This window comes from Papilio polytes, unplaced genomic scaffold (genome assembly GCF_000836215.1).
Source record: "Papilio polytes unplaced genomic scaffold, Ppol_1.0 DF824024.1, whole genome shotgun sequence".
NCBI lineage: Eukaryota > Metazoa > Arthropoda > Insecta > Lepidoptera > Papilionidae > Papilio > Papilio polytes.
Genome location: NW_013525180.1, coordinates 482,253 through 493,435, shown reverse-complemented (window position 1 = coordinate 493,435; position 11,183 = coordinate 482,253). Strand labels below are relative to the sequence as shown.

General features: G+C 35.8%; 1 protein-coding gene across 3 annotated transcripts in view; it reads right to left on the bottom strand.

The window, feature by feature from the left end:
- The window catches only part of LOC106101048 (intron-binding protein aquarius), a 52,565-nt gene that overhangs the window by 4,216 nt on the left and 37,166 nt on the right, over nucleotides 1-11,183 (bottom strand). For all 3 annotated transcript variants that reach the window (XM_013280138.1, XM_013280139.1, XM_013280140.1), the window contains 12 exons: nucleotides 10,836-10,884; nucleotides 9,438-9,673; nucleotides 9,053-9,270; nucleotides 8,555-8,724; nucleotides 7,773-7,904; nucleotides 6,203-6,343; nucleotides 4,152-4,243; nucleotides 3,568-3,766; nucleotides 2,861-3,044; nucleotides 2,257-2,381; nucleotides 2,025-2,185; nucleotides 375-642 (listed from right to left, as the gene is read on the bottom strand). In XM_013280138.1, the coding sequence (XP_013135592.1) occupies nucleotides 375-642; nucleotides 2,025-2,185; nucleotides 2,257-2,381; nucleotides 2,861-3,044; nucleotides 3,568-3,766; nucleotides 4,152-4,243; nucleotides 6,203-6,343; nucleotides 7,773-7,904; nucleotides 8,555-8,724; nucleotides 9,053-9,270; nucleotides 9,438-9,673; nucleotides 10,836-10,884 (1,975 nt within the window). The remainder of the gene's footprint in view (nucleotides 1-374; nucleotides 643-2,024; nucleotides 2,186-2,256; nucleotides 2,382-2,860; nucleotides 3,045-3,567; nucleotides 3,767-4,151; nucleotides 4,244-6,202; nucleotides 6,344-7,772; nucleotides 7,905-8,554; nucleotides 8,725-9,052; nucleotides 9,271-9,437; nucleotides 9,674-10,835; nucleotides 10,885-11,183) is intronic.

The following is an 11,183-nucleotide window of genomic DNA, read 5'->3' as shown; positions in this document are numbered from 1 at the left end:
TATGAATTTACATGTATTAGGATTTGTCCCACAAAATTGTAAATCGATAACAATCCAACATGTAAAATATATGATGGAAATATCGGATTTTGTTACCTTCCGACAGTGACGTCATTTTTAAGCTATCTGAGCCTCTATCAGCTAGTGGTGGGACAGGCCCTAAAAATGTTAAATTAAAACGGTTGTGTTTTTATTCGGTACTGGCATTATATCACTTTCCCTCTATCTATTTGCGAATGAATTATTAGGACAGTTATTTTTTCATCCACTTTTAAAGAGAAGGGACCAAAGGGTCCATTTGCCAATACAACCTATGAAAAAATTCTTAGAAGTGTTATATTTCTCTAAGATTAACCCTTTACGTTACACATTACCTTGGTCTCGCACGTCCCTGGGCATCCAGCTCCACATATGGAACACCGAGCCTCACCATCCTGGTGAAGAGGCTCTGCTCCATGTTGCAGTACTTCTGGAAGGCCATATTCTTGACGACGGGCGGCAGCTGGTGGTGGTCTCCGATCATGATCCACCGCTTCAGCCGCGACCTGCCATCCTGAGGGTTCTGCAGCAGCAGGGGAATGAACGTCTCTATCTCCAGGATCTGAGCTGATTCCTCCATAAGAATGTTGTCGTATTTGAAACCTGGTAGACAAAATATAAATTAGCTTTCGCCTGCGAATTATAAAAAAAAAAACAAAAGCATGAAACCTGTTTTCCTACCTAGTTCTTCCAGACTACATCTATGCCAAATTTCATCGAAATCCGTTTAGTATTTTAGGTTACAAATTCTAACAAACATCCATCCATGCATCGATCCATACATCCATCCATCTAAACTTTTGCATTTATAACATTAGTAAGTTATAACAATTCTTTTTTTTTAATTCAATAATAAAGTTACCAACAAATTAAATTAAAAAAAATCCTGCAAATACATAAAAATAATTCTTATTACAAACAAAACACATTTTTGAAAATGTCTAGGCCGTATATTAGTTTTTCAGGATATTTTATCAATAATAATTTGCCTATTTTTGTATCGGTAAGAAGTAACGTTAATTTTCTTATATTAAAACTGAACATGACACAAACATATTAATTAAAATGTGGCTTTTCCTAAAGACATATCACCATATATGGTACTGCCGACATAAAAGGAATCATATGAATTAAATATAGTCTTGAATGTGTATGGGTAAGGGTTAATATTGACGGAAAAGCGGTACTGATTAAAGGAAAACGGTATTGTAAATTCTATTGCGTTTGTTCTGACGTTGTGTAAATCTTCATACTAAGTTATTTCGAGATAATCTTGTACATGTCCTGGGTTGAATTTTTTAGATTTAGCATACTTTTACAAAGGCGGAGATCTGTAAATTCATTCTAGAAAGTTTGACTGGTTTAATTGATCACAGAATATTACTAGCGTTTGCCATGTGTGTTTACTTATAAAGGTAAAACTGTTTTTTTTATTGAATTCCACTAATTTAACTTTAAACAATAAATAAAAAAAAAAATTCTATAAAGTAATATGTCTAAGTTCGTCAGTTAATATCTCACACATATTATAGCGAAAATGTTGGTTGGATGTATGGATGTTTGTAGAGTTTAGACTAAACTGCTGGAAGGATCTGGATGAAATTTTAAACAAAGAAGTCGAAAATAGTCTGGAAGACCACATAGGCTGCTTACTAAGTTTTTCAATCTCGCGCAGACGGAGTCGAGGGCTATACGTAAATGTTTTCAAGTACAATAGAACCTCAATAACTCAAACCTCGGTAACTTAAAATCCTATATAACTTCAAAAAATAATATGTTCCCTTCCCATCAGAGCCCAAAACCTCTACAACATAGACTCTTGATAACTTAAAACCTCTATAACTTAAAATATTTTATGTTTCCCTTGGACTTCAACTTATCGAGGTTACTGTACTTCTATTAAATAGTGAATACGGTATCTTGATTAAAAAAAGGTATAAAGATTGCTTATAAGGTTATAAACTATATTATTGAAAAAATCATACCCATTTGTACTAATTCTGATCGTTTGAGCGCGGCGTGCGTGCAAGTCATCGCGATAATTTTAGCTTCTTTCACCAACAAATACTTAGATCGATCCAAACCAGAGCGCAGTAATTCAAACGCGCGGAACTCCTCCAACTCTTCGAATATGTGATCTATGTACCTGAGAATAGAGTTACATTTACCATACACATTCGACACAGTTTATATTAACAATTGATTATTTAAAACTACCTGTAGCAACTCCGAGCGATCTCCATATCTTCGTCATAACATTTTCCCGGGAACAGAGGTTTGGGCGCGTCCTCAAAGAACTCGTGGAACGGAAACTCTTTGCTAATTGTTTCCACTGATTTCGTCTAAAATAATAAGAATTAACACAATACGATCAGAAAAATAACATCAGATATTACGTAATACTAAGAATTATTTTTAGAGGTATAACTGGTACTTTTTTCTCATATACCAGTAATGTAATCAATGTACACAATAATAACTTTGCTTCCTTAATGTTGGCAGCTTGTAGTTTATGGTCCCTTTCCTACATGAGGCTTTTAACCAATTTATTTACCCCCTAAGTTTAACAGCGTAAAAAATATAAAGCCTATAGCATGACGTAAGTGTAGGGTTTTTTTTATTAAAGCAAGAATTATTCAAAAATATGCTGTGATTACTGACATCCTACGCCACAAAGTAGTGTGTGTTTACGCTTTATTATATTGGTATAGACGTATGAAAGTATAGAAGAATGGAAGTATGGAAGTATAGAAGAATGGAAGTATGGAAGTATAGAAGAATGGAAGTATTGAAGTATAGAAGAATAGACAAGGTAAGTGACCTTATCGTGTGCGCAGATGAGCAGGAAGTCGTCCCAGCGCGGGCGCACGTGGTAGACGTAGAAGTGGTGCGCCAGCTCGCACGTGGCGCCCGCCTCGCCGCCCGCGTGCAGCGCGCGCTGCAGCCGCGCCGCCTGCTCCAGCAGCTCCAGCCGCTTCGCCAGCACGTAGTTCACGCGCCCGTATCTGTACCGAACACACGTCACCACAGATCTCGCTATCGCCCAATGGGAAAAACTCCCATTGGCTTAGGCCAATCGACATAATGGGAAACACGCGAGGGTCTCAAAGCCTACTAGAGTTGGCTTGCAACCACGCTAGCTTAGTGCGGATTGAACTTTAAATATGCAGGTTGCATCACGTTCAAATCTTACTAATATTATATATGCGAAAGTTTCAATGGACGGAATGATGTTCGTCAAAGTTTGCAGCCTAAAATAATGAACTGATCTGAATGAAATTTCCTATAAACGTTGAGGATAGTCTGGAAGTACACATAGGCTACTTAGTTTTTTTTTTAATTCCACACGGACAGAATCGCGGTCGAAATCTAATGTATATATAATTCAAAAATCTAAAACACATTGACACAAGCCAGAGATCAAAACTTGAATATTACACGGTCCATCTACTCCGTGGAGGTATTTCTAGAATCTCCGAGGAACTAAGATGATTCTGCTCTATTCGACCAATGTAGCAAGAGCTTTACCTCGAGAAGTCCTTGTCGGTATGCAGCGCCTCCTCGCCGTGTCCCAGACGCAGCAGGTGGCGCTCGTCCACGTCCAGCGCGGCCACCTTCTCGAACAGCTGGTTGAGCGCCTGGTTGCTGTGCGTCACCACCAGCGTGCGCTGCCACGGGAAGTTGTGGTACAGGTTCGATATTATCTGGACCGCCACGTCCGTTTTACCTACAATTAAAAGAACATAAAGTTTGCCAACCAACCACCCAACTTCAAATGTACAATCGTATAAATCCGCGGTGTTCCACTTTAGGAAAAATTGCCTTCATTGCAACGAGACAAACCCGTCACAAATAATTAATTAGATAGCGGAGAATGGTGCAAACGAAGGGATAAAAATAGAAAGTAGCCGTGTATCTCTAATCGACTTTTTTCCGTAGATACATTTGTAAGCTGCGTATTGGTTTTTGTTCCGCGTCTCTTTACAAAATGGTTAAACGATTGTGGCTTCTAGGGGTGACAGCGCCAGTTTCCCCGACTGTACAACCAGTAACTTATTTTTAATACTAATCTTGTTGTTAAAAGTGAAAATGTATATAATTATGTACAATACCTGTCCCGGGGGGTCCAACGACGAGCGTCAACCCTGGCTGCATGCCCGAGCGGATGGCTTCCACTTGCGTTGGTGTGAACAGAATATTATTCCTGTTCAACAATTATAACAATATAGAACATTTACAGAAATATTATTGTATATTCAGTCTTTTATGATATTTCGTAACCCCCTTTCCTCCCAACGCAACTCAACAGCAATAGAAAAATAAATTCTTCGAAAATTAAAAATACAAACACGTTGTGTTTTTCTGTTGTTTATGTCTAATTGTGATTGATTTTAAATTTGGTACCTTTGACGCCTTGATTGACGGACCTTCACAAAGTATAGGTTCGACTACCTTATTGAATTCCAAACCTTGTTTATGGTAACTTCAAAGGAATAAACTGACTAATCCAAAGCTAGATACACAAATTCTAAAAGGAACTAAATAATTGCCTATTGTTCCTTAATTGGATTGAAACAAAACAGTTTTTAGCAATCTATTTGGAGCGGGCGTACACCTTTGATTAAACTATCGCACCACTATTGTGCAGCCAATTCAACTGTTTAGTTGCAATACTAAAAATCGAGTAGTGTGCGCACCTCCATATAAGCTGATAGGAATCAAAGCGAGACTAAACAATTGTGCGATAGTTTAGTCAAAGACGCACTCTTACTATCTAAAACAAATCCAATAACAATAGCTGAATTTTAATGTTTTATTTCCATGTATCATTATTTTTAAATCTCTTTTTAGTGCGTTGAACGCCATTCAATTCCCGAATTAAAGTGACCTTGCAAAGCGAATAAGTGGCGATGACCGTGTGAAATTATTTCAACGTTATGTCATGTGAACAACACACTCAGTGTCAACATGTGACGTCATTACAAAATCAATGTTATATAATATTTTATGTTAACTTGAGTAATAAGGTAAATTCTTTTAAAAACAAATTTTATCGACATTCAACCAACGACACATTGCAATCTATTTTTTACTTACGCCCACGGGCCAGTTAAGTTAGTGAGACTATAAGTTTCTGAATTCAACGTGGTTTACTATTTACGAACCGTAACAATGTATTCATCTTAGTTTATAATATTGCGACATGGGTGTTTTACAAAGTGTTAGTCTACTAGGTGTTCCCTTCCTGTTTCATCCGTATGAAATTATAAAACCTTTATTTTATTGTTTATATTTATGAAATTTTCAATTGCCAACATTGAAATACGTATGACGGTATTTTTAATTATTTACTCCCTAAGTTTAATGGCGTGAAAATATATAACCTAAAGCGTGTCGTAAGTGTAGGGCTTTTATTAATTATAGCTGTTCCCATGCGGCTTAATCCGCATTAAATTATAAAGAATTATTGTATACATTTGTCAAATTATCAATTGCTAATGTCAAAATGACATGACATGACAAACCTTGACAATCTTGTTTCCTTAATTTTGGCAGCAACTTATGGTATCTTTCCCACATTAGGGTTTTTATCCAAAATATTTACCCCCTAAGTTTAATGGCGTGAAAATATATAGCCTAAAGCGTGACGTAAGTGTAGGGCTTTTTAAAAAAAACGAATTATTAATAATATGCTGTAATTGCTGACATCTTAGGCAACAAAGAAGTGTGTGTTTATACAAAAATGTTTATACCAATTGTATTCATGGTTTAAAATAATAAAAAGTTATTAATTATATATTAATATTTTCTTAATGAAATAAGGGTCATTGACTACTTTAATAGATTAATGAATCTCAATGATAGATACTTTTAGAAAACTATAAATTTTGTTGGTTTTTATCTATTATACTCTGTAATTTATCAATCTATACTAATAATTGTAAAGAAGAAAGATTTATACTTTTGTGTGTATACACTACTGGGACAATTTTAATTTTCTTTCACCATACGAAAGGTAAATGATGAGAACATTGAGTAACATAGGATATATTTTTTAAATTCACGTGGACGAAGTCGCGAGAAACACTTAGTCCATTATAATGTTATGACGAAGTGTTAGTTTTGTTTCAGAAAACGACTGTTTGTGTTCGTAGTGACTTACTTCTTTGGTTCATTGTATAGATAAGGTCCACGTTTAGGCTGCACGTGGGGCTCCACCACAATCACCTTCTGCGAGTCCTCGTCTTCATCCATGGAGTTCTCACCACGCTTCTCTTTCCGCAACACATTCTCGAACGTCACTCTAACAAAGAAAAATAGATTAAGTAATGACCTCCTTCTTTGGGAAATCAGTTAGAAATATTATTAGAGCGTGCTCACCACTTGACATTAAACTATCGCACAACTGTTTTGTCTTGCTTTGATTCCTATGAGCTTATATGGAGCGCCCAGTACTAGATTTGTGGTTGTGCAACTAAACAGTTCAATAAGTGAAACAATCGACAATCGCACAACAGTTGTGCGATAGTTTAGTCAAAGGTGTGCGCGCGCACTTAAAATTTTAGAAATTTACGTAAAGTGGCATACATTAATTTCTGCGTGAATACCTGACCTCCATAAATAGATATGATATTTTATGGTAAATTCATTTGCGCCATTTCATCGCGTTTGGTGGCCGTGGTGAGAATTCGAAGTGTTTAATAAAGTCAACAAGTTCGTGTGACCAATGTCCTATCCATTTATAGGGATCAGAATAATACACAGTATCTTGTATTTCAAAGTACTCTAAAATAACTGATTTCAGAAATCGTAACGTATCGTAACGTAATCGTATGGTTTTGTACGATTTCAAAAGTCGTACAAAACCATAATTAAATGCTTTGCCGAATGAGTTAAATTACAAATTACATTTTACTAAAATAATTTTAAGAACAGGTTATACAAGTAAATTTATTAAAAAAAAAGTCATTTGTTAGACATCAATACTTTTTTAAACGAGGAAAAAATCCTAGAAATAATCTGGTCATACAACATAGATTTATGATGCGGTAACGCCAGACATTTTTTGCAGGATAACTGCGTTGCCGTAAATACATTGCGTGGTTTACACTTCGCCAGTACAGTTGGAGAGTTTGCAGTCATAAATTGTATAGATTCACTGGCACTTGCGTTTACATTATGCCAGTGAATTATCCAGTCCAACTGAGCGCTACTGACCAACTGTACTGGCAAGGTGCGAACCGCACATATTTTTGTATATTTATTAGCGCTGTTACCAACCGCCACATCTAGCGCTAATAGATGAGGTAATACTAAGCCGAAAAGTGCGAGCATTTTTACATACGATAAGGAAAATGGGCGGCAATAATTTGTACGTTATATTTTAACAATGCGTCTACGCCCACTGTTAATTTATTTCAGGAAATTGGACTCCATACTCATTACCAAAAAAAAAATAAGATAAGTGTTATTTTTTTTTACAATTATTTTATAAAAATCAGATAAAAACATCAATAAACTAATTCTAGTTAGAGTTAAGACTAGATTAAGTTTTAAATCTTTACAAATGTGGAAATATTATTAAGTAAATGCTCAATATCGACCTATTTTAAGTAACTTTGTTAAGTTCTACACTTATATGATTTCTAGAATAAAAAATACATTGGACGAGTTTCCTCACATATTAATTTCACGTCCTTAACCTCAGGGGTCATGTAACGCTGGTCACTTACTTGAACGGTCGCACCAGTTTCCGCGGGTCGTCCACCTGCACCTTGATCTCGTGTCCGGGGAAGCTGCTGCGAAGGTGGTCCATATCCAGGAAGGTATCATTGAAGTCTAAAGTAGGGATTTCATTTGGCATCCTAAAATAAGAGATTTTTTTTTAATTACTGATATAAATTCAAAAGGTTATATGGATAGATGAATCGCCAAAACTGATAAATGGATATTGTTTAATTTGACAGATGTAGAACACATAGACTTATCACCAAGTTATTTGGTCTATGTATATTTATTTAGTTCATATTTGCGTCACATCAGAACTGTATAAGTGATATTAGGACTGCCTTCCTTTTACATTCCTCCAATCTCTTTTTTATTTTTACTACAAAATTATTTACCCCTAATTTTAATAGCGTGATAATGCAATTTAATAGCCTAAAGCGTAGCGTCAGTGTAGAGCTTTTTATTAAAAAAAGAATCATTCTTAAAAATATGCTGTGATTGCTGACATCCTACGCAACAATATATCATAATGTGTGTTATATATAGTACTAGCTTTCGCCCGAGACTCTGTCCGCGCGGAATTAAAAAAACAAAAGCAAGTAGTCTATGTATTCTTCCGGACTATCCTCTACATCTATGCCGAATTTAATCGAGGTCCCTTGAGCCGTTTAGGCTGCAAACTCTAACAAACTTCCATTCATCTAAACTTTCGCATTTATAATATTAGTAAGACAGAAAGTATAGATATAAAATAAGTCACAATGGATGCAGAGTATTAAGAAGTAACCTGGTGTAGTGCGCCTGTCCGGGGTCACCGTAGCCGAGCACGATGTCGTGAAGCCAGTCGGGCACCACGCACTCCGTGTTCATCAGCTCCCTGATCGTCTCCAACACCGCCTTGAAGTTGTTCTCCTTCGGCTTGCGCCGCATCACTATGTTGAAGGTTTCGTACACGTCCTAATCATAATGAGAGGTTAGACATCTATTCCCTTCATATTAGGAACAATAACAAACATTAACTACCCCACTCATAGCCATTTAAACGTTAACTCCCCTTCTATCCTAATACGAGTATTATAAAGAGGAGAGATTTGTGTTTTTGTATGTATTGAAATAACTCAAAAACTACTAGGCCGATTTTAAGAATTCTTTCACTATTAAAAAGCTACGTTATCAGTAATTAACAAAGTTTATAGTTTTTCTTATTTTAATCAAGCGGGCGAAATCGCGAGTAACAGCTAGTTAGCAAATTAACAAATTAACTACTTATTAACGGTATTTTTACCTCTTTTCCTTTGCTAGCACTATCCAAATCCATTCTGTATTGATTAGGATCAAGTAGAAGACGGAATGTTCTGGAATCTCCGTCCAATTCGGGTCTGGGCTCGGGACCTTCTTCAATGACCCTCCCTGATGCATCCAGCATGCCCTCCACTTCACATCCCCTCACGTACACTATGCCCGCCTGGTCCACCATACTCCTTCTGTAGTCGTACTTTGTACCTTTAAAATAATTATGTATATTAAAATATATCCAAATACTATACAAAAAAGGTAAATCCATCTTTAGTAATTATATCTTAGATTTACTCGGAATTCTCATTTCGTTAAAGCATTTCTTATACTCTATTGGCAATTTAATTTACGAGCAATATCTAAAAAATCCTTACCAATGCCTTGAGTAGGCCGTACGGTGATGAGGAAACAAACATCATGTTTCCTAAGGTTTTCCCACTCCTGTTTGATCTCGTTCCTGACGCTAAGGGTGACTGTGACGTCAGCACGCACGCGGGAAGGCGCCTTCTCACCGATGTTAGGCTTAGCGACTTCTACCACCGCGAAACTCTGTATAGGGTGCGCCATACGCGCCCACCCACCGAAGTACACACTATCGTCTTCTGCTCGCCTGGTACATTACAATATGTAGATATTTTTTCAAAGTGAAAAAAGTAGAAAGATTTGGTTTAAATCACACTAGCTGTTCCCATGCGACTTCATCTGCATGAGATTACATTTGTCAAATTCTCAATCGAAAATGTCAAAATTATTCTTACAATTATAACCTTGCTTGCTTAGTTATTTTTAACATAGAACAGATTTTATTGATAATAAATAACTTGCTTTGACGCTGACTATAATCATCCCAAAAAAAAATTTTTTGGTAAATGTATTACAAAATGTTTTTAACATAAATAAACATATTCGAGTCTAAACTTCGACGAAATGGTCATACAAATTAAGAAGAAATTGAATCAATTAATTACAATCAGTTCATTCACGACTAGCAAGTCCCAATTGCACAAATGTGCCAATTTAGTTGGCTTGCGTACTGTCAGTTACATGAAGTTTATTACAGTGCGATTAACTTGTCAGACCCGGTGGGGTAAACTGATGGATCAAACTAAATTTGTCGACTTACTAATGCTCTCCTATCAATGTCAATAAAAGCTTTCGTAATTCTGTGGTATTTATTCTTTTATGTCATTTTTAATGCTTACAGATCTACTTTTTTCTGACACTATACCGCAATAGCAGAGCCTCTTTTATGGATTTGGATAAGCTTCTATTGCTATACTATAAAGTACAATAACTCTGACAACGTCAAAAATTAGGACAAAATCCTTATCAGACTTGCAGTCTTGTCATATCTAGACTTTATGCCTACACGTATTTTGCATATTTTACATGCAAACCGCGATAACAACGCTAATTACCGGGCCAGATAAGTTTGTACGACTACAAATACGCTTTCGTTACGTGATGTAACATGATGCTAACGATAACAGGAAAAAAACGTCATACACGAGAGTAAATTACAATTTTACGATAAGGAAAATCAACAAAGAAAACTAACAAATTATGTTAATATTTGTCAGTTTAAACAGCTATTAGAATTTTCCAAAAAAACAGATAATAGTATATGGTTAAAATTAAGAATGCAATAAAAAAGACATAGTGAAAAATATATTTTGGCTAGACTGTTATGATATCTAGATAAAGCGTCAAAGATATATTGCGTTATAATTTAGGCTAATGTATATGACGTTATCAAAAGTGATAATGTTTACCATGGCGCCAATCTGTACACAGCATCCTCTATGTCTTGTCGGATCTCATCTGGAACAAATAATTACAAGTGAATAATTAGAGAATGTGTTCCTTCATGAAAAAAACACATGTTGAAATAATTATCTGTGTTTTCTTACTTAATATTAAAAAAAGGAAAGATTTGAATTCTTGCATGTATTGAAAAAACTGGAAAAATACCGGGCCGATTTAAATTATTCTTTCTGCACCATAAAGCTACGTTATCTGTGAGTAACTATATTTTTGACCGACTTCCCAAAAGAAGGAGGTATTCAATTCGACCGTATGTTTTTTTTTTTATTTTTTTTTTATGTGTGTTACGGCATAAC